This window comes from Tamandua tetradactyla, chromosome 1 (assembly GCF_023851605.1).
Source record: "Tamandua tetradactyla isolate mTamTet1 chromosome 1, mTamTet1.pri, whole genome shotgun sequence".
Taxonomy (NCBI): domain Eukaryota; kingdom Metazoa; phylum Chordata; class Mammalia; order Pilosa; family Myrmecophagidae; genus Tamandua; species Tamandua tetradactyla.
Genome location: NC_135327.1, coordinates 186,935,745 through 186,958,625, shown reverse-complemented (window position 1 = coordinate 186,958,625; position 22,881 = coordinate 186,935,745). Strand labels below are relative to the sequence as shown.

Below are 22,881 nucleotides of genomic sequence, written 5' to 3'. Positions count from 1 at the left end.
CCCTGACCTGAGCTGGTTCCAACCAAGGTCAGGCAAGTACGGTAGCTTCTTGACCTGGATGATGCTGTCATAGAGGGAGGGCTGCAGGCTCTGGGCCACCATATTGGCCAAGATAACAGCCACCATCATGGGTAGGATGTGAGCAATTTGACCTGTTAATTCGAAGCAAATCACAGCTGTGGAGACTGTGTGAGACACTGCACCCGTCAGTGCTGCTGCTCCTAGAATAAGACATAACAATATACCAAGTGTATTAGCACTGCCATTGCTGGCATGAGAGATACACTGGGGAAGTGAAAGGAATGACCTAAGAGTGGGGTTGTATGACCCTGGTTGGTACAACACATCTTAGATAATGATTTGTCAATACTAGGGTCTAGAATGCTGAACTCTTCAGAAACAATAGTTTTTTATCTCATTCTGTGACTTTCGACAAGTCTCAAAATCTTTGTGTGTGCCAAAATTTTCACTTATAAAATGAAGATAGTGATGTCCTAATCACTCCTCACTTTTGAAAATTTGGATCATTCTTAACTGAGCATTTTAAAATCCAGTATGGTATTTTACCTTGAGCCTCAGATTTTAATGCCAACAGTTAATAACTGAACAGCGTGAAAACCCAAGGATCATTGCTATGGATTTGAAACAGTTAGACCTGTATCAAATCCTGAGTCTACTATTTCTCAACGTATGAGTAGAGTTTAAATCCTTTGGAATCCTATGCTCTTGTCTATAAATTGATAGGGTTCAATGAAATGATTTCCAAGGCACTGTATATTTAAAATTTTATGATTCTATAAACTCTTTGATAATAGAATCTGTCTTATTTTTGTTTAAGCTTTTCCATCAACAAAAATAGTCCTTTGTGCATTAACTACATTTGAATATGAGGGACTTATTGTATGGGAAGGGGAAGGCATGTATGAAGATGGAACAAGAAAAGTCATGAAAGGGAACTTTTGGGAGGAATGACACTACTGGACGATGCGTACAATATACGTTGGGGACAAAAACTATCATAGGAGACATGTATACTGGTAAATGTACATGAAGAAGGATGGGGAAGGACACCTGAGAGGTATGAAGATAAGGAATAAAAGTAGATGACATGAAAGAGGCTTTTAGAAAGGCACTCTGATGAGGGAGTAGGGTAACCATGTGAACTATAAACTGGCTAGCATTTCCATAGCTTGAGGACACATGGCCTCAGGTGTTGACATTGTGAAGAGGGGAGGAAGGGAAGTGGTGTAATAATTCTGGGGATTATATTGATCACTGTGCTAGACATGGCTTTTAGTTTGATGGGACAACTGATTTAATAAGAAAATGGTTACTATGGACTCTCTGAATGTTAGAGCTTTAAGATATCTCAGAAATCATTTTAGAAAAAAACAACTAGGGCCCATAAAGGCAGCTAACTTGCTCTATGGTTACTCCAAGTGACAAGCGCTGGGCTATGTCTGAAGTCCATGCTTCTTAGTTCTTAATCCTGTGCTCTTAAATTCCCATCAATGTTAGCACATCTGCTGGTTGGGAGGCTCTAAGTCAGTCACTGTCATTATTGTTTCTGTAAGTCTTAGGAAAGAAAGAAAAACCCTTACCAAATACTTGGACACAATCCTAGGGTTTTTTTTTTATCCTTATCACCTAATTTAATCCCCATAATCCCTTGTCTTCATGAGGAAACAAAGGCTCAAAGAAGTTCAGTAACAGCTAATGAGAGTCAGAGCCCAGGGTTGATTATTTGAATAAAATTTGAATTAAATAGCATTAAATTAAAACCATAATATGTAGCCTGGAATTAAAATGTCATGGGAGAGTCTGAGTGTGGAGAGTTGGGGCCCTTAATGTTTGGTTATAGAAGGGTAGGAATGTGTCTCACCAATTACTGCATAGCCACCAGGTAGGATCTTGTAGATGATGCCATCAAATAAGATACCATCAGGGAATAACATTGCCATGATCTCGCCTACCAGTCTTCCAAATGCAGCTCCTAGAGGAAATTTTAAAAAGGAAGGTGTTGAGAAACCCAAGTTCCTTATCCTCTTGATTTCAAAGTTAAGCCAACCCCTTCTTGGACACTAAGATGAAATACAAACCCCCAGCATCCCCAACTTTCCTTATTTTCCTAGTACCGTAGATTCTAGTCATCCGTAATATCTGAGGCTTCCCATCAGAACTTACCTAATACAAATACAGGCATGAAGCCTCCACAGGGTATGGGCATAGTGGTGGCTACAATGGACATCCAGAACTAGGGCAAAAAGAGACATCAGAATACCCTCTCGCCTTCCCCCAACACACTCACATTCAACTTCCTTCCCGCTATCCTCCTCCATACCACTTCCTGAGTTGCAGAAATCCTGGGATAGCTAATCCTTCTTGAAGCTTTTTTGTCTGTTACTCTTCTTCCAAAATAAAAAAACATGTGGTTCTCTAAGAATGCACTCTCAATAAATTCTTCCAGATGACTAACCCAAAACTCTTCTATATCAAATGACTATATTTGACTTTAAGCAGCCAAGAACAAGAAGTGGGGTCACAGAGGACACCTGCTTCACTGCCCCAAAAGACTCCTGTCCATCGTGCCCACTTAGCCCAGAAAGCTCACTTCAGCAGAGTAGCCTGAAAGTCTTGTAGTTGGAAGATACCTTTTCCTGGCCAGTGTTATGTTTCTGAAAAGGGGCCCCAGTTTTAAGTGGCAGACAATTTAAAGCTTTAGTGATTTACTGTGTGACTAATTTAGCCTCTATATGGTCATTTACAAAGCCATTTATAAGTGGGCCTCACAGGAGAACTTAATAGGAAATCTATCCTGCCGAAGCCATTTCCTTTGACATCAAATCACTTTAAACAAGGGATCAAAAAATCTGCTCTGTTCTGGCCATACTGGAAGGGTAAATCGAGAAAGCCAGACAAGTCAGCCAATATAATAGAAAAGATCTCTAAGGCTAACTTTGTCAGGTAGTATTCCAATAGAGGTTGGGACCATTTTAGCAAAAGCGATAGGCACATTCTATAGCAAACAGTGCAAAAGAATCAAGGAATAGAATGTGAAAAGAAATAACGGTTGAATTTTTGAAAGATCTGTAAAAACAATACACTTATGAGATAGATGTATATCAATTAAGCATGAATTGTATATGTCACTTTCAAAATAAGCAAAGCTTAGAAAAGAGTCTTGAACTAATTAGATCCAAAATGGAAGCAGCTAAAAGTCAGAAAAAAATGCCAAGATGGAAGCATTTACAATTAAAAACTGCAATAATTGCATTGTAAACTAATGAAAAATAAATTTCTTAATCTTCTGAACCTTAGAAAGAATTCCCCTGAGCCAAGACTGATCTCAAGAGGTGGTTACGAAGATTCTGAGAAGGCTTCAATGCAGAAGCTCTGAAATCACAAAACATGTATGTCTTCATGTCGGAATAAGACCATTTAAAACAGGCTCAGAGTTCCAAGATTAAGTGTACAACATGAAAAGAATATAGACTGAGAATTCCTTGAGGACAGGGAGCACATTTCGGTATCTCTACGTTTTCTCTGCATCAACACAGTGCTAAATAAATGAAGGTAGAATGTGGATAGGTAAGTAAGTGTGGTCGATTGAATTATGTCCCCCAACAAACCTGTGCTTATTCTTTATCTTCGTCCCTGTGTGTGTGAATCCACTATAAATGAAACCTTTTGAAGATGCTCTTTTTAATTAAGTTGTGATCCACTGAATCAGGGTGGGTCTTAACCTGTATTACTAGAAGCCTTATCATAAGAATCCAGAAATCACGGAAGCCAGAAAGAAAGAGATCACCATGTAATGAGGCAGAAACACAAGTCAAGGAGCCCCAAGGATTGCCAGCAGCCAGCACCAGGACACTCTAGATGGCAGGAGAAAGCAAGCTTTGCTGATATCTTCATCTGGAACTTCTTCGAGTCTCAAAACCTTGAGCTAATAAATGCTTGTTATTTAAGCCAAAGTCAGTTTGTTGTATTGTGATATTAGCACTGGCAAACTAAGATAGTAGGTAAATAGGGAGGGATGGAGGTAAGTAGATTGGTAGATAGGTAGGTAAACAGGCAGGATGGAAGGAAGGAAAGAATGAAGAAATGAAAGAAAGGTAGATTGGACAAATACTATTCATATAAAGCAGAAAAAGTTTCTCAGAGCTCATATTTGCTAAAACACCTAATGGTAATGTTCACCCTAAGAGGTTGTTTAAAATTAAGGTGAATAACCACAGTGGAAACTGCTAAATCAGACTATCTGGAGAATGGAGTTCTTGACACTTGCAGTTTAACAAGTTTCTTAAGTGATTCTGACATTTAACAGTTTGAGACCCCTTGAACTACTCTATATCCTGTTTTTGAAATAAGTACATGAAAGCCATAAAGGATTTTGCAGACTCAGGTTATTTGAAAGCTAGAGTAAAAGAGGTAATAGATGACTGATAGGTCTGATTTCAAAGGATAATATTGAGATTATCTTTCAAGATTTATATGAAAACAGCATCAAGATCAGAGGGCATGGAAGTTATTAACTCCTTTAGCGCAAAGAATGATATATGAAATTAGCAAACTTTTATAGCTATTGACACAGCAAAGAAAAGGTCCAAATGCAGTGTAAGTGATGTGGAACACAAATAATTCCCAAGGTTTTAAACACCTAATACTAGTGAAAATGGGAAAATAGAGGCCCATTATCACAGGTTCCTTTACATTTAGACCCTTAGAAGAAGTACCTGTGCAATGAAGATGAAGCAAAAAGATTTCTACAGAGCCTCCAGCTATGCTGAGAACTTAATACTAGGTAACAATGTTAGTCTTGTTAATAGGGAAGCTAAGAGTGATTCAGGATTAAGAGGCAGAGTGAGAAGCTTTAGGGCTCTGTTCCCCCACAGAAGCTTTGGATAACTAGGAGGAACTGGCAGAAACACCTTTCTCAGAGCTCCACAAAACAGATAAAGAGCTGCAGTATAGGGCAACAGTCCAATTAAGAAAAAGTCTACTTAAAAGTAGTAGGATCTGGGAGGGCCACGATGGCTCAATGGCAGAGTTCTTGCCTGCCATGCCGGAGAGCTGGGTTCGACTCCTGGTGCATGCCCATGCAAAAAAAATAATAAAAAGTAGTAGGATCTTCTGGCATCCTGACTGGCCCCTCTTCCATCACACCCCAGTTCAATGTGGGGCTGGCTCTCACTCCCAGTGCAGATCCCTAGAGCCAGTTCCACAAGGAGTGGAGTAACCCCTGTGCATACACTGGATGCATGTGTGTCTGGCCCAATCTGGCTGGTGGTGGCCTGAGGGACTTACTGTCCCAGAACTTGTCCTGCACGTAGGAGGAGGCTCACAGAGCTTTCCACAGAACTTTGTGGAAAAGCAGTCATTTGGATGCCTGGGACAAGGGATTGCTGGTTGCAGAGCATACAGTGCAATGCCTGGGAAACTGTTTCCTAGGGAAATGGGGGACATTCAGAACCTTGTAAGTGAGGAAATTCCGAGGGCCGAATGGGCATGCCCAAGAGGAGGTGCATGGGCAACAAGGATCAGAGGGGTCCCTACTCTTTGGCCTGGAGCTACTCCTTAAATTCATTGTATGAACAAACTCTAAAGAAGAGCACTCACACAGAATAATCTGCAAAGGCAGAGAAAGGTGCTTTCTTTTTAGTTTCTTTTTGCTAGCTCCTAGCATTCAAGGAAAGATCTGTCCTAGTAACAAATGGACCCAAGCATAAGGAACACACATCTCAGAGTCTAAAGTTCAGTAATAACACATTAAGATATCAAAATATCCAGGTTTCAACAAAAGACAAAGCATACAAAGAAAGAGGAAGTGATTGCCCCAGAAAAGATGGAAACATTAGAAACTGTCAATGAGGAGGATCAGATCTTGCATATTCAAAGCAAAGACTTAAAAAAAAAAATACTTCAAAATATACTCAACGAGCCAAAAGAAAATATAGACAAAGAACTAAAGGAAATCAGGAAAAGATAAACACAGAATATCAATAGCGAGATGAAAATATAGAAAAGAGCCAAACAGAACTGAAGACTACAGTTAGAGAAATTAAAACTCACTAAAGGGGTTCAATAGCATATTGAAACTGGCAGAAGAAAGAATCCATGAACGTGAAGACAAGACAATTGAAATCATCCAGTCTGAGGAGCAGAAAGTAGAATGAAGAAAAGTGAACTTAACCTGAGGAACCTGTGGGAGTCCCAGTAGGAGACGAAAAAAAGGGGCAGAGAGACATTCAAAGAAATAATGGCTGAAATCTTTCCAAATTTTAAAAAGATGTGATCAATAAGCTCCAAACAGGACAAACACAAATAGACCCAGACAATGCCAAGCTATAATCAAACTGTCAAATGTCAATGATAGAGACTTCTGAAAGCTGCAAGAAGCAACATGTTACATACAAGGGAGCCTCAATTAGCTTAAATGATGACTTCTTAACAGAAACCACTGAGGCAAGAAGTCAGTGGGAAGACATATTTAAAGTGCTGAAAGCAAAAAAACCTGTCAACTAAGAATGTTATATCTGGCAAACTGTTCTTCAAAAATAGGGGCACATTCCCAGACAAACAAAAGTTGGGGGACTTTCTTACTACTAGACTGACCCTACAAGAAATGCTAAAGGGAGATCTGCATAAGATCATTGACAAGAATATTAAATCAGCATCAAAAACTAGAAAGGAAATTTTAAAATAACTTTTCTCAACCATAAGTGTAAATTTAGCTAAAGAAATTAGTACTTGAAACATAGTAGGTGCTCAATAACATTTGTTGAATTAATGAATACATTAACTATTTATGTTTATATTTATATTGCAATATAAATAGAAACTAGTGACTCATACTGGGAAAATGAAGATGCATAAAAGCAAGTTAACAGCAAGGTATTCAAAAGCATGAAAGTACAGTGTGATAGATTTACATGACGGTCCTTATATACAAAGGAAACTGTGGGATTATTTCAGCAAGATATACTATTAGTAAAAAGGTAATCAGCAAAAAAAAAAAAAAAAGAGCAAATCAGCAATTGTAACAGATGTCACAACCAGGGGTGGAAATAAAAATATCTTTGTATAAGGCAGTAATTGAGTAGTCTATAAATAAATGATCCTTGATGGATTTGAAAAAGACCTGATGTAAAAGAAATCAGCTTTTGTTTCCTAATTGAAGCTGGGAGAAGATAGTTTGAAAATGGCAAAATCTTCATAGCCTCACTAAATAGAGAATAATAACATTTGTAAAACTTCTTTATAGTCCTAATAAAATTGATTTAAATATTTTATCTCCATTGTAATTCTGGAAGAGAGATTACCCACAAGACTGGGGGAAAAATAGATGTGTAGGTGTGTAAGTCATCTAAAAACGGATACTTGGATACGTGAAGAATGAGGTACCTAATTACCTTACATGTGTGTGGATGGGGTTGTTAATTTATCTGAGGTTTTTATATAATTATTCATATGCTAGACTCTATCATGTCCTTGTTTACTTGGTTGCTGTAACGCATTAATAATTTAACAAGTGGAACCATTAGAAGGGCTATAATAATTATGCCAAAGATCATTAAGTTGACATGAATGGAGTAATTACCCCATATACTGTTTCACTTCTACAAAGGAGCAACTTAATTATGCCATGGTTTCCAAATTATCTCTTTTTAGGTGGAATAAAGGCCAGATGAAGTTGTTCCTTCTTTCCCCCTGTAAATCCTGGATTCCTAGGTTGGGGACAGGTAGAGGTTAGGGTGTCAGTAGCACAGGGAGTAATACCTTCATGATAAAGAAGAGGAAGATGATGATGACAACATTGACTTGTGGGTGGATCCAAACAGCTGACTGGCCCAAGCGTTCAGGGTCACCCACATGTTTTACCCATGTATTGTTGTCAAACAGGGTACTGATGGCTTCCCGAGGCATCAGCTGTGAGAGGAAGAGGCAAAAGGGGAAGGTTCTCCAGAGATATACTTTACTTCCTTTCTTCAGAGAACTGCTCCCCCAGTCTCATTATTCAAGAATCCCTTTGCCCTTTTCTCAGACAGAATTTCTACTTTAGGGCAAAACCACATATTCTCAGAAACGTGAGCTACATCTGTGCTGTTTCCTCCTTTCCCTGGGGCCCAAGTCCTGGCTTAGTAACTGAGTCAGGTGCTCACTGACATTACCCCAGCCATCAGATTCCTGCAGAACTGACCTCTCCAGCCATGAATTGGCCTATTCCTGGTGGAAAGGTGCACGAGGCGATGACAAAGGTAACAATTCCAGGATACAGCAGGCGGCTAAGAAAGAAACAAGAGTTAAACTAATTTAGCAAACCCATACTAAACATCACACTGAATCTCCCCCCCTTTGTTGAACGGGTTGGCAGGCTGAAGTTTCCTGTAGTCCACTGTAGTTTCAGGTCTTCAAACAAAGAAGATTCTCATAACCAAAAAAATAATTTTTAAAGAAGAGGCCATACTACGCCCCGCCACAGCATCGGGCCTCCTAATAGATTCATGTAAGCCACCTAAAGGCCATCGTTTCTTCCATAAAGAAAAAGGGGGGACTCTGGGAGAAAGTAGTCTAAATGGACAAGAAAAAACAAAGGGCAGTGACTCACTGCTTAGCAAGAAACTGGCTGAGGGCCTTGTGCTTTCGGACACCAAGCATGACCTGGCGATGCAAATATACAAATACAGCTCCCAGGAATCCACAGCAAATCCTGAAGGTATAAGAGTTGAAACCTGGTTATAGAAATGTAAAGTTCCTCCCTCTGACCTAGGCATTGTGGGGAAATAAATATCAGGCATCCACCTTTACTTCCTACCCACCTCCCCGCTAGCAAAATTTACTTTATCTATGCCCACCCCACCTTCTTCCCAGTTTGAATCCCTTTTAATCCATGGCCTCTCCCCTCTCCCTGCTCACCACTCCCAGAGGCGGGGGGGGGGGGGGGGACCCCACTGACCCAATGACAGCAAAGGCTGGGAGTTCTTGCAGGTCGAAGGGGAAATCCATGCGGAAATTTGTTCTGAACAGAGCAGTGATGGTGACTATATGCCAAGGATTGTGGTGGGAGCATCACAGAAACCCCAAAACAGGGAGACACACAGATAATCAGTTTTAAGGATTAATTCCTTGCTTCCTGCTTTTTCAATCCCAATTTCTCCTCTTTCATTCAATTTCTTTTTTCTATAAACTGCTACTCACCTACTCCATTACCAATCTTTGTTTTTTGTATACCCCCCTCCCCCTATTTCTTGGGTCTTGGTCAGCTTCCCAAATAATGCCCACATATTCCTTTTCTGAACTGCCTCTGCAAAGCTTCCCTCTATGACACCCCATTACCACATTCTTATATCACATGGTCCACCCCAAGCCTCCCCCCCCCACCTCCTGCACTTTCCATCCTCCTGCCCGCCGCCCCATTACCAGCATCCTTGTTCCACACTGCTAGCACACGGAAAACAAAGGCACTGAATGTGGCTGCAAAGAATCCCCGCCAGTAGTTTCGAACAGCAAAATAGGTAGAGGTGACCTCGATGCTAAACAGCACTCCTATAGAGGCATGGAAGTATAGTCAGGTGCCAACAATAGTGAAAGGCTCTCTCTCACACTCCCTACCCATGGAGCCAAGGAGCATTTGCCAAAACATGAATCTGGGGGAAAGCAGTAGCAGAAAGTAATAATTTCTTGGAATCCTATGCTCTAAACCATCTACTTGGTCAAGCTAAGAGCATGTTTTGCAGGCCAGGGATATGGTTCAACAAGGTACAAAAGGGATTGGACTTGGGTGGGCCCTCAACCTGCAAACATGAAGATCAGGTGGCCATACACTACCCATCCCTTAGAAAGTAGGGGGTTTGGAAGGGATCACAACCATCTTATATCTGTGGGGATTTAAGGTTGGGTGGAAGAATTCTGAAGAGAAGTCAAAAGAGGGAAAGCTTCCAGAGGAGGTTCTCGTGAGAGTTGTGAAGCAGAGGTCAAGAGTTACCAGGACTCTCCTTAATATCCTTCTCTAATCTTTCCTACCTCTTCTCATACACCAAGTACCCTAGGGCATTTTCATTGGTAAGAAATAAGAAAAACAAATAAGCCATGGCTTTGTAAGAACTGATGAAACTCAGTATTACAATAAAAGAAAGCAGAGGATTCATTTAAAGGAAAGAAAGAAAGTAATAGAAAAAATCTACTTAAAAAGACCAAAGCAGAGTACCAGGGGAGGGGGGGGTGTCAAGAACCTAAAAGTTAAGCACAACCATGCTTAAGAAAGGTGGTAAGGTAAAAAGAAGGCCAATCAGTAGTCCTAAATTGTACTATTTCTGAGAGTAGATGCTGGAGCAGAGAATGATGAGGTAGATGTAGAGAAAAAAATAGCAAGAGTTGGTAAGGACAAAGTAGGAAGGCTAATGAGGGTGTTAAGAGGCAATTTTCAAGAGATGCAAAAAAACCAAAAAAGGAGTCTTTAAATATATTAAGAACCAAGGGGGTGTACTTTGATTAGGAACAAAGTAAAAATTGATGACAAAATTAACTAAAACTTGACTCTGCCTCATCTTTATCAAGAACAAGGAAGGGTATCAAAGGAATGTGACAGGTAATCAGAGGAATGAAAAGAGACCTGCAACCAAGAAATATCATGAACTAGGCAAGGATTATTTCCAGGATCTTCCTTTCTACTCATGGTGAAAAGTTGCTGGCCTGCCCAAGACCCCTACTTGCCTCCCTTCTTGGGTAGCATCTCATGCCCCAATCATCTTCGTCCCCCTGCTCTATATTCAAAAGTCACATCATTTGAGTGCTATAGGACTTCTGCCCACCCTTTCATAGGTGATAGTACTACTTACGTTACTAGTTACAGTAAGTCATTTGTGCTAAGGGGATGGTGGCTTAATGGCTACTCTCCCATGGAGTCACTGCTGCATTTTGGCAGAAAGTTCCTAGTGTTCAGCTCAAATGTCACCTTCTCTGAGAAGCCATTCTTGGTCCTCCTCAGGTAGGTCCCCCATAGTCCCTTCCTCATCTATGCTTTCTCAGAATTGAGAGTTTATCACTCTCAGATCTAATTATGTGTTTATATTTCTGATTTCTTCATTGGATTGAAAGTGCTTGTAAATTAATACCTAGCACAGTGTCTGGCACAGAATTAGGGCTCAATACCTGTTCCTAAAATGGATAGGATAAGAAAGAAAGACAACAGAAGAGACTAGAATGGGTGGAATTTCAGAAAATGGAGTAAGTGATTGGATAATCTGACACAGACAGACCTTTGTCAACCACTCCTTCTGCCCCTGCTCCTCCAATCACATCAAATTAGGCAGCTGCTTCCTTGGCCTCAAAGGAGGATTCAACACAGTGGGGAATCACAGGGAGCAAGTGTCTTCTGCTTCACCAGTAACAAAACCAGTTTTGATTTGTCTGGGTGTAAGCTATCCAATTTATGGACATTTTACAAGAATTTTTTTAAATCTGAGGCTAGATTTTCTTTCCCATGATGTGGTTCTGGGATATTTTCCCTACCAGTCTGTCACTATATACTTGGGAATGAGAACTGATTTTAATATTAGCCTGTGCCAACAGAAAATGTGCTACTAAAAGGAAATACAGTACTCAAAACACAAACAGCTTTTGGAAACTCTTTAGTCACTTAGGTTCTGTAATTTTGTTTTCTCCTTTCACTCTGGATGGTCCTTCTTTGTCTTTTCTACTGGCTCCTTTGCCTCTGCCGTAGCCAGGATTTTGTCCTTGTTCACCTCTGCTTGATACTCATAGACACACTTTCTCTGTCCATTCCATTTGTGCCATGATTTCAACCACCACTTTTAGGCTACTGATGAGCTAAGTTATGTTTCCAGCCCAGGTCTGTTTCCTAAGCTTCAGTTTTGCCACCCAGCCATCTACTCAACACCACCTGGATATGGCAGGGGAACTTCAAACTCCATGTATTCAAAGTGAAAAATGTATCAACTTCCCCCAGACCTGTTTACTAACAGGTTACTAATATCACCATCCACCCAATCGCCAAAGTTAGAAACCTGGAAGTTAGCCTAGATTCCTCCTTTTCTTTTATTCCTCATACCCTCACATAAAAATCAATCATCAGGTTCCATTAATTTTGCTTTCTATCACTCATATTTATCATCCTCTTGTCTATCTCTTCTGTTTCTATCCCAGTTCAGGCCCTTGATATCCAGCATCAAGACCGTGACAATACTTTTCTTGTTAATCTTGTTCACTCCAGTCCCAAGTGGTCAATTCTATCTGGCACACAGCTGCAAACAGGACCAGGCAAACATGCAAAGCTGCTCATGTTACTTCCTTGTTCAGAATTCTCCCATGATTCCTTTTGCCATGACAGCAGTTCCCAAAGTTAGGCCCATGAGATACTACAAGTACCATGAGAAGGTCCCGGCAAGAAAAGTTCTGTGGGAAACACTGTTCTAGATAGAACCTCCTTGGATATTCACAAGGCACGTTAGCATATTATATTTTGATAACTTTTCCAGTTAAAAAAAAAATCTGTTTAACTCAAAATTTTTGAACTCATTTATTCTTGACATGTTACATCTGTTTTGTTATTTTTATTTTCTACATGTTAAATCTATTAACACCATGAGGAACTGTGTTCCATCAAACACATTTTGGCAAATTCTAGCCTAGAGAATAAAATCTACATTCTTTTGCATGGTCTCTACAAGGCTTTTCATGATCTGGTGCCTATTTGCTGTCTAGACTCATTTCCTATTACTCCTTCTCCTATATCCTCCAGCAACACTCATCTACTGTCCTTTACAGGTCCCCAAAACTTGACTTTGCAATGCTCTTTCCTCTGTCCGGAAAACTCTATCTTCATCATTCTCCTGAAAACCCCTACTTATCATCTAAGTCTCAAATTAAAAACTACCTTTTATGTACAGCTTCATTGGCTACTCCAAGCAGGTTAGAAGTAGGCTCCTTCCAACTGCACTTTGGACAGGTAGCCATTGAAACTCTTATTCAGGTAGGCTGTGACCCGTCTGCCTGTCTGTCTACCTTCTCAACTGTGAGCATGCTGAGATCACAGGATCCATCAGTGTCTAGCACATAACAGAAGCAAAAAGATGTTTGTTGTTTCGACCGAATGTTGAATTATCTTCCTTTCACTGTTGTAAAACAACTTTTGAGTTGATTACACAGTGGATAAAATATCTTAATACTAATTTTTCTTCAGAATTATTCTACATTTGTAGAAAAACAAGCAAGTAATGCCACCTGCAAGTACTTTCATGATTTGTCACACTACAAACAGATTGAACATGGCATCTCGACAACTTTTCAGTGCTTAACAAGTTCTTGTGCCAAGGGTTAGGTTTAATTTGTGACTTTCCTATGGTCTTCATCTTTCCCATACTCTAAACAGGACCATAAAGAACCTTCTTCATTCATCCCAGAAACTCCAATCTCATTCAGAAAACTCAGATTCTCTTCACCTTAAAAGAATTTGGCTGAGGGGGTGCAAGGGTAATTCAGTGGTAGAATTTTTGCCTGCCATGCGGGAGACCTGGGTTCGATTCCTGGCTTGTGCACTTCCCCCCAAAAGAAAAATCCAAGAGATGCTGCTGCAACAAGGGGATAATCGCATGGGAAAAGGATGAAATGTGACCCACCACCACACAGCATGGAGGAAGGAGAAGGAGAAGGAGAAGAACCAGAACCAGAATCAGAATCAGAATTTGGCTGATCAAAAAACAACAAAAAATTCTTCCTGTCTAAAAATATTTGCAGACCTTCTGGATTTGCAAGGTTAAAGAGTAAATAAAGGCAAAAGTGCGTATAAATGTAGGTGTGAACATTCAACATATGTAGAAATTCAAACACATTATCCTTCACTGACAGGGACTAATGACTTTAATGACCAGAGCTGGCAACTGAAGTGCAAACAGGATGGTAACTAACGCGTTTGCTGCCTGATCTGTCTATGCTGCGCGCACCGACACGGTGTTGGTGTGAGTTAGCATGATACATTTTCATTAACTTTATACTCGTATCTGCATATATATTCCTGAGCTGAGTCACTTTTAGCTATCTTGGAGACTCCTCTAGGAAAGGACTGATTACATTTCCATAATTGAAAAGACACCCAGGATGGCTGGTGCTTTTTAAGAAGCGCATGCCTTTCCTGCAATGCTGTTTCTTCATCCTCAACTGGGTGTTCTTTTTATCACCAGTGAATACAATGAATAATTCAAACAATCCCTGCTCTGTTAATCTGGTTAAAACTAATTTTGATTGTTAAATAAACAAACATTACTGCTTTCTCTGACTATGTCCATTTATCATTTATCCATAAGGAAAATAAACTGAAAAAAATCAGTTTGCCTTATTCACATAGAAAGAAATTCAATTTTAAATTGCTATCACAAAATATTTATCCTTTAATTCCCATCTGTAGTTCTCATTTAAAGTTTATCAATAATCTAAATAAGGTCCACCAAACTCTTATGTCTTTACTAAAACACAATGAAATGTAAGTTTTTCCCTGGAGAAAAAAGTACATAGAATTTCTTGTAAAAGGATTTAATAAGTGCAGGGCAAAATACATTCTATGTTGAAATAAGTGTTTTTGTAAGTAGGGGGGGCATGGAGAGTACCTCAGTTTTCATTCCTATCCTTACAATTTATTAACCAAATGACCTTGCTCAAGTCACTTACCCACTCTGAAATTTAGTTCTCTCATCTCTCTCATCCATAATATCAGTCTCATTCAGCTTTTAGAGGGATTAAATATAAAGGGTTTAGGAAATGGCCTGGCATATAGTAAATGCTCACTAAAGGCAGCTCTTTTTTATTATAATAAGTAAATTGGTAATGCAAGCATTTGGGAAAGCTGACAAAACTTTTGGTGGCAAGGTCAGGACTGATTGAGGAGGGGCTAAATCACTTGCCTCCAAGTGGCGTCCCAAAACAACAGCCGACTCCTACAGCACAGCCCACTGTCAGGATATCAGTATAATAGTATGGCTGCTACTAGGGGAGAGACAGATAAAAAGACAGGTGGGAGGGGTAGGGAAGGGATGGGAGATAGAGGAAAGGAGAACAAGCAGGGATAGGGAATAAAGCAGAATGAGAGGCCAAGACCACAAAGAACCATAGAGGTCCTATCTCCCCCTGTGACTCCAGAAGTCATCCAGCCCCTAGGCCAAGAGTAACTCAGTGAATTTGGCAAACAGGAAGTGACCTCATAGTGCAAGGCCAAAATAGAAAATGAAATAAAAGTTAGGCAAATATATGCCTGGCAGGTATGCCAATAAATAATAACCAGAAAGGGGCTGGAGATGGGGGTAATCAGGGCAAGAGTGGTACCAGCAAGAGATTCAGAAAATGATGTCAGAGAGTAAGTACCAATAAAGATGGCAGGGAATAGCAACCAGTCTCAAGAGAGCACCTCCCTTTGTCAGGAGGATATGGGTGCCTGGAATCCAGTGGCTGTGATCCTTGGTCACTCCCTGAATGCCCAGCCACCAGTGCTTCAGTGAGCCCTCCTTCAAAGCATATGGCAGCCACCCAATCTCCCCTTCCAAATCTTGCTTAGGCAACCGGGGTAGGGAGGAAGTGAAACTTGCCTCCAATAGGGGCTGCAAAGCAGCATCCCACGCCCACTGCACAGGCTGACACCAGGAGATCAAGCTGCCCAGGCACGGTCTGCAACAGAGAAGCACGCAGGACAAGGAAGGTGGAGTGGTGGGGCAGGTGGGTCACAGGTAAAAGAGGCAGGGTGGAAGGATCAGGAACTACAAAGGGACAGGGATGCACAAGAGGGAAACATGATGGGGAAGTGGAATTGACACAGTAGGGCAGGGTGGGCTTGCAGGGGTAGCATGGGAGCATACCATTGTATAGGCCACAATGTAGGGCCACAAAATAAAAAAAGAGATGGGCATATGGGGGAAGGCAGAGGCCAAACACAGGCATTATGTGGCTAGTGGATGGTGATTGTGGGGCGAGGTGGATGGAAACTAAGGAGCCTGGATTAGTGCAGTGCCCCATTTCAGCATCATGGCCAGCCCAGAGCAAATGCAGCCCTCCCTCCACACTCCCCGTACACAAATCTGGCCCTCTTCTAACAACTGGCCCCTCCCTCATTTTACTTTCTCAAACTTACCTCATATACCCCACAGAACATGGACATAAACTTGCTGAGGACGGCAGCACAGATGCTGGCAATGTGTACAAATGGGCCCTGGAAGAAAGAGGGAGAGCAAGGGGTGAGAAGGAAAGGGTCCAGATAGTTGGCTTTGTGGTAATCATCCACTTACCTAATATTTATTGTGCCAGGCATTTGCACTAGAAATGGAAATACAGAATTTCTGGCCTTATGGAGTTTCACCCCAGAGATGAAGGAAGACGATAACCAGTAAAATATCATTTCAAGTAGTGCTGTGGGCTATGCAGGAAATAAAAGAGAGTAAGGGAATAGAGAGACAAGATAGGCCAGGTGGGATAGGGGTATATTTAGGTAAGGCAGTCTGGCAGGACTTTCCTGAGCAGACTGTAATTGAGTGGTGCCTTTGACAAAGTGAATGAGTGAGCCCTGTGAATGTCAGGAGGAAGAGTGGTCCTGGCTGAGAGAACAGCAAGTGCAAAGGCCCTGAGAAGGGGGAACAAGCTAGGAGTGGTCGAGGACAGAAAGAAGTCTTCGTGGATTGAACACTGAATGTGGGGCAGACTCAGAGGACAGAAGACAGAGAGGAATCAAATCACCATAGGCCATTAGCCCTGCAGACTGCAGTAAGAAATTAAGATTTTATTTTAAGTCAAATGGGAAGTCATTAGAAATTCTTGACTAGAAGTCAAATGTTAACTATTTCCATTTTTTAAGAGATTACCCTGGCTGCTGTGTGGTGCTTCAGCGGTAGCTGGACAAGAATGGGTTTGAGTATAGAACTAAAGGGGATCTAAGTGTGTAACCTTGAAGAATACCCAGTATCATTTTAGGGTCTCAGTTGTCTCATATTCAAACAAGGGATTGTTCTGGATTATGCCCAAGGCAGTGATTCTCAACCAGCACCAACTGTGCCTCCAGGGAACATCTGGTGATGACTGGCAACATTCTGGTTGTCACAACTGGGGTTTGCTACCAGCACCTAGGGTTGTGAGGCCATGGATGCTACTGAACATCCTACAATGCACAGGAAAACCCCCACAATAGAGAATGATCCAGTCTAAAATGTGAATAGTGCCCAAGTTGAGAGATTCTGCTCTAAGGCCCTCCCAGGTCTGACATTGTGTCATTCCACTCCAGGACTAGTGCCTTTCAATGTAGCTCCCCTCCTTAATGCCTCTTCGCCATGACTTCAGTCTCTGTCTTTCATGGTCTACTTCTCTGACAGTGCCCCCGAGGTTTTGTGCTGCCTGAGTGCCTCTCCTAACTCACACCTCAGTAACTGCTGGACCTACCTCTTTGCCCACAGGGATGCCACTGCCCAGCCCAGCGGTCAGTGCAACAACTTTGGCCACAAAGGCTTTCAGGGTGAGATATTCCTTCAGGACAACCCCACGAAGTATTGTCTTCATTTCAGGGATTCCAGAGCCTAAAATGATTAAAAACTAGATCTCGTGCAGGTTACAGTTGGAGGGTAGAAGAGAGATGAACATCCAGAAAGTAGAAATGGGGATTGGGGAGGGCCAAAAAGGGTTCTTGTGGGGAAGACAATGCCAAAGCAGACAAAAGGGCTGGGAATAGAATTGGATGAAGGGAGGAAGCCAGAGTGGAACGGTCTACAGGTCAGTAAGATTATGGGGATGACATGGGTAGGAGTCCCATGGGAAATTCTCACCAACAGCTTGTGGAGAGATGAGGTGGCAAAAGAGGGCACTGAAGAGGATGAGTATGAGTGGGAAGGTGACCCAGGCCAGGAACTGCAAAGGAAGGCTGGGCTGCATCTGATAGTAGGTCCACTTGTAGGCTACAGAGACACATGCCTGGGGTTAGCCAGAATTGATAAAAAAAAACATAGAGTATGGATGAGCGGCTGATGACTATGGTAGTATCACCAAGACTTGTACAGTCACAGCACATTACAGTTTATAAGGTGCATTCTCATGTCTTGGTTATTCTCTTCAACCTGCAGGAGATGGTATTATTCTCATTTTAGACATGAAATGAAGTGAAGTGACTTGTTCAGTTGTCACCACTTGTAAATGGTAGTGCTGCAAATCACACTTAAGTCCCATGACTAGAAGCAACACATTAGAGGCCATAGGGAGACCAACCACTCTGATTTGTCCAGGACTGAGAGGGCTCCTAGGACTCTGGCCTTCAGTACTAAAACCTCGAAATTCCTGGGAAAACTGGGAAGAGTAGGTCACCCTGTCTGAGGGGTACCCACAAGTTGGGTATTTGCAGTTGGATGGAGCCTGAGAAATGGATCTGGGTCTGGTCTTTCCAAGGCCAGAATCTCACTTGATGCATTCTCTGTGCATCATATTCTCTCCCCAAACACATTACCCTAGGGTAAGCTCTAGAAATGGTCTCAGTGTGGGGAGAGGATGAGGATAACAGCCCAGGTTAAACTTACCCTGAAGGCTTTTGGCACTGACATAATCCATGCTCCAGCTAACCAGAGCCATAAGTAGTCCCAGAAGCACCAGGAAGATCCAGTCTTCCCCTAGTTTTCTTCTTACAATATGTCCCAGGCGGTGGAGACAATCTAGGGAGAGAAAAGGGTAAAAAAGAGAAAAGCAGCTAGCCAGTTATTACTTTTGGGGTAGGACTGGGGAGTGGAGAGGAGACATCAGGACTTTAGGGGCTTGTCTGTCTTATCTTATCATTAGCACTTCTCTGCTAATGACTGCCCCTGCCCCTTCAGAAAGCATGGGAGGTAGGTGGGAGGGTGGGGGAGTTACATGCAATGGGACATCCAAATTATTCTCCTAATCCTTATAATTCCATGTATTCCAGATTCCTTTATTTCTCAGTCCCCATCACCTTGACATTTAGAATAGTGATCCTCATCCTTGTCCATGGTCTCACTGGAGTCCATCTGCTTGGGCATCCTCATGTCCTGCTCGATGTCGGAGAACTGTTCTTTGTTATGCCCATAGATCTGGACAGAGGGAGAATGGTAAAGGTCTCTATCTTGTTGAAGAGAAGAGAAATAGAGAGAAGCAAATATACTCACAGAGAAAAAAAGAGAGAGAGAGAGAGAAATAGCTTTTAAAAATACTATGACTGTGTATAAGATGGCTTTTTGGTCCCTGATCACAACTACCCATCTCACATTTGTCCATTGGCCACTTTAGTCCCTTGTTCCATCTATCCTCACCCTCTCTCCATCCATTCCTCAATCTGTACTCATATTGGTCTAAGGTAGCCTTCATCAAGGAGTTAATTTCTACCCTGAAGAAGAGATTTAGGACTGTGCTGAGACTGGCATCCGTACCATTTAGCTGTTTTATGTCACTATGTTTTCTGTCTCTCAGTCTCTCTCTACAATTTTCCATCGACCTCCCTGCACTGATTAGCCTCCTAGGGATATTAATACGGACAGGGTAAAGACATTCTGGCCTGCCTAGAAAATGCCTCTCGGTTGTACTTTGTCCTGGTTATCTAGACTTACTTGAGGCAACTCAGATCCTTTTATCAAGCTTGGATAAATTATGTCTATCAGCCTCACCACTCAGTGCTTGTATACAAGTGCTTGTACACAAACAGGAACCAGTCCTGATAAAGCAAGTCAATCCACTTCTCCCTACAGCAAGATAATCAGATACCCACCTAAATGTGAAGAAGATGGAGCAGCATCCTTCTGATCAGATCTGGTAGCCCACCCTCCTCATCCCATTGTACAGCACTTCAGTTCTCTATCCACTTTTAGCCTTCACACTAACTCCATCCTTTGGGGGCAGGGTCAGACTAGGCCATGTGGCTGATTCTGGGAGAGCCTCAGTAGAAGAGATCTGATTTCAAAATAAGAGCAGCAGAATTTCCGCCTCAGTCCTGGACAGGCACACTCTAATTTCCCTGCTCATGGCTGTTTGGTCTTCTGGGATGAGGTTAGTGATTGTTTCCCTCATTAATTAGCTTAGCGAAGACCTAGAGAGAGAAGACACTACCAATGGAGCTCAGCACACAGTCTTCCACAGGCTGGCTGAAATCCCTTAGGGCCCAAACTGGTGGAGATTAGGAAGGGAGGTGCTTCATATCAATATCTGGGCTGGGAAAGATTAAAAGAGACAAATCTGTTCTGACTGGTTCAGTGCTAACTGCCACACCAGAGCAGGGTTAGAGAAGGGAATGGAGAAATGAAAAGTCAAGTATAAAAGTGATACAACGTTTAGGATTTGTTAAAAAAAAAAAAAATACTCCAGTGTGTGTATGTGTAGGGGTGTGGGGGGGAATGCGAAGATTGGAAGAAAGATCACTGACAAAGAATTGACAACTGTCAAAGCTGGGTAATGGGTACTTTGGGATTCATTATGCCATTCTCTCAACTTCGTTGTAAATTTGAAATTTTAATTTTAATAAAAATGAAAGAAAGAAAAACTGAAATGCAAACTCCTCTTACTGTTTTCAGGGCCCTGTGGAAACCAGTCTGATTGCTTCCAAAAGTAGGTTACCACTGTCTCCAGCGTGAAGCTTCTTGCTGGTTTTTTCAGTTTCCTCACTATCCCAGAAAGTGCCATAGATTGCACTTTTACTTAATTCGTTGTCCCACCCAGATATGACTTTCTGCATAGGCGAGAATGAGCCCAAGGCCGTGAGGATGGGGCTTTCTCTTCAATTCAAAGGCTTGGTTCAGACCCAACTTTTCCAGGAAGCCATATCTAACTCTCCATTTGAACCTACACTAACTTTGATATCCACACTCCCCAACTGATTCCACAGCGCTGCCCTTAGGATCTACCTTTAGGGACCACTCTGCAACCAAGACTGGATTCTCTTGACACACAATGCTGAAAGCACCTGCACATCTACCCTGCAATTTCCAACCCCTCTCCTAGATACCCCTAAATCGAAAGGAAACTTAGGCTTCCCATTAGCTAAATCTCAGATTTCTTGTTCCTCCGGACCCATTCTATCCTTTTTTTCACACTCTGAATTCTTTGGAGTGAAAGGTACTTTTACTTACTAAGTATAACCTGAATTTTTTTTTCACAATTTCCCACCCTTTCCCTTAGTTGTGCCCACCCCCAGTTCTTTTCTAGATGTCCAGAAACCAAGCAATCCCAAAACCTGGATGATATTTGTTCCTGGCAACTTCTAATTAGTTTACAAACTCCTCTCACTGGGATCATATCTTGGTGCCTTTCCAGGTACCTAACATTTAATACCTAACATTAAAAGGTTCTTACTTCATCAATCTCTCCACAGAAGCGTTTGATCACACTTTTTCTGCTTATTCTAACATTGATATATCTCTGATCACTTATCTTCAGTTTAGGTTGTTTTCTCCCCTTATCCTAACTCCTTTCTTCTGCCTTTTGCAGACATGTTTATTTGTGTATTTATTGGAGGTCATGGTGGGAGAAATCTGATGGGAACTGCATGTGGGTGAGGGCGCAAGAGGCAGCACGCAGCACACACAAGTATGACCTCCTACGCCAATCACTTAATGCAGATTACATAAGCACAAACTAGGCATGCATGTGTGGACCTGGTGTTTCCCCATATGATTTGGTTATTCTGTTAGTAAAGGCATACATAAAAGTACATATATATCTCATAAGTTTACATTAAGGTGGCTGTATAAGCCCAGACCTTTGTAGGATTTTCATATTTTGAACACATTATTATTTTAACATACACACACACAGATACAAACTGTCCCAGCTTTTCATCTAATATGTAATTGTCACCAGCTTATCCTACTACTGTTTCTCTAGTCTATCCTTCCTCATACCCCTTAGGACTGTACCTGTGTGGGGTGAGCGCTGGGACGGGAGCTTGCATCCTTTCGGAGCCTGTGCTGAAGGCTACCATTCTCAGAAGGCAGTCCGTAGCTGGTGCAGTGTTCAAAGGGCATATATTGGTACTGGGGGGCACTGCCCCACCAGCTTTGTTCGCCCCCAAGTCGCTGCGACTCAGAACGCTCCATGTCCCCTCCCCCCGGGCCAGGCCTTGGCCTCCTTGCCTCTGTCCGCCTCCCAATACAGTTCCTTAAGCCTCTCCTCTTGCTTGTCCCCAAGGCGTCTGGGGCAGCATGCCCACCCCCAGCTATTTATAGCTACCTCTCCGTCACATGACCCCCCATTGCCACATTTGATCTGCTTGGGGTCGAAGCAGGTGTGAGAGCAGTGCAGGGGTGGGGGTTGGAAAGAGAACCTATGGGACAGCCCCACAGGGAATTCCCTTTGCAGAGCCAGCAACGCTGTCCCCCTTCTTAATTACTAATAGGCTTCTAGCCCATGTCTTTGCTCCCTTTATAAATAGTGCCCAGTTCAGGATGGAAACCTGCTTAGTATATTCTCAGACCTATCTGTTCCTAGAGAAATCCTACTTGCACTTAAATCCTCTAATTTTTCCACCTCTTTTCTTCAGTATGTGAAAAAGTGAGGAATACGGTACTGGACAGAATGATTCTACGATCTTTTAATGCTCTGGAGAGTAACTTACCTGGGATAGCAGCTGGTGCCTCTCTGCGATCTCTCCCTGTTGTGCTGTTCTGAGCTCTGTATCATCCCAACGTTTAGTCCTCATCTGTACTATAATCTGTCTGACTAGCCTTCCCAACTCATACACTGCAGTTTTCTTGTCTAGCTCACTGCCTTTTCTTAGTTTGACTGCCAGAAGCTGCTAATAAAGCTTTGGGGCCTCCACTTTGCCCCACCCTTATCACCTATTAGGTGTGGGATGCTTGTGAGAAGCAGGGAGACAGAGGCTTGGGTTCTGGGATTTCTCCCACTCCCCAG

At 42.1% G+C, this 22,881-nt stretch overlaps 1 protein-coding gene and 1 long non-coding RNA gene across 3 annotated transcripts in view; one reads left to right on the top strand and one right to left on the bottom strand.

Annotated features, from left to right (window-relative positions):
* CLCN1 (chloride voltage-gated channel 1) overlaps window positions 1-22,147 on the bottom strand; it is a 31,407-nt gene extending 9,260 nt beyond the window's left edge. Inside the window, exons 1-15 of one of the 2 annotated variants that reach the window (XM_077148429.1) lie at window positions 21,888-22,147; window positions 18,959-19,076; window positions 18,549-18,680; window positions 17,808-17,936; window positions 17,428-17,561; window positions 16,133-16,210; window positions 15,594-15,672; window positions 9,421-9,546; window positions 8,957-9,041; window positions 8,609-8,710; window positions 8,201-8,285; window positions 7,780-7,929; window positions 2,185-2,254; window positions 1,883-1,993; window positions 8-221 (exon numbers count right to left, since the gene is read on the bottom strand). In XM_077148429.1, the coding sequence (XP_077004544.1) occupies window positions 8-221; window positions 1,883-1,993; window positions 2,185-2,254; window positions 7,780-7,929; window positions 8,201-8,285; window positions 8,609-8,710; window positions 8,957-9,041; window positions 9,421-9,546; window positions 15,594-15,672; window positions 16,133-16,210; window positions 17,428-17,561; window positions 17,808-17,936; window positions 18,549-18,680; window positions 18,959-19,076; window positions 21,888-22,067 (1,793 nt within the window). In that variant the 5' untranslated portion in view covers window positions 22,068-22,147. Of the gene's footprint in view, window positions 1-7; window positions 222-1,882; window positions 1,994-2,184; window positions 2,255-7,779; window positions 7,930-8,200; window positions 8,286-8,608; window positions 8,711-8,956; window positions 9,042-9,420; window positions 9,547-14,915; window positions 14,995-15,593; window positions 15,673-16,132; window positions 16,211-17,427; window positions 17,562-17,807; window positions 17,937-18,548; window positions 18,681-18,958; window positions 19,077-21,887 lie in introns of both variants that reach the window. The other variant, XM_077148421.1, reaches the window with a different exon arrangement.
* Window positions 15,246-22,881, top strand: part of LOC143673645 (uncharacterized) — a 31,828-nt gene continuing 24,192 nt past the window's right edge. The window contains exon 1 of the long non-coding RNA XR_013170497.1: window positions 15,246-15,364. This is a non-coding gene — a long non-coding RNA (uncharacterized LOC143673645). The remainder of the gene's footprint in view (window positions 15,365-22,881) is intronic.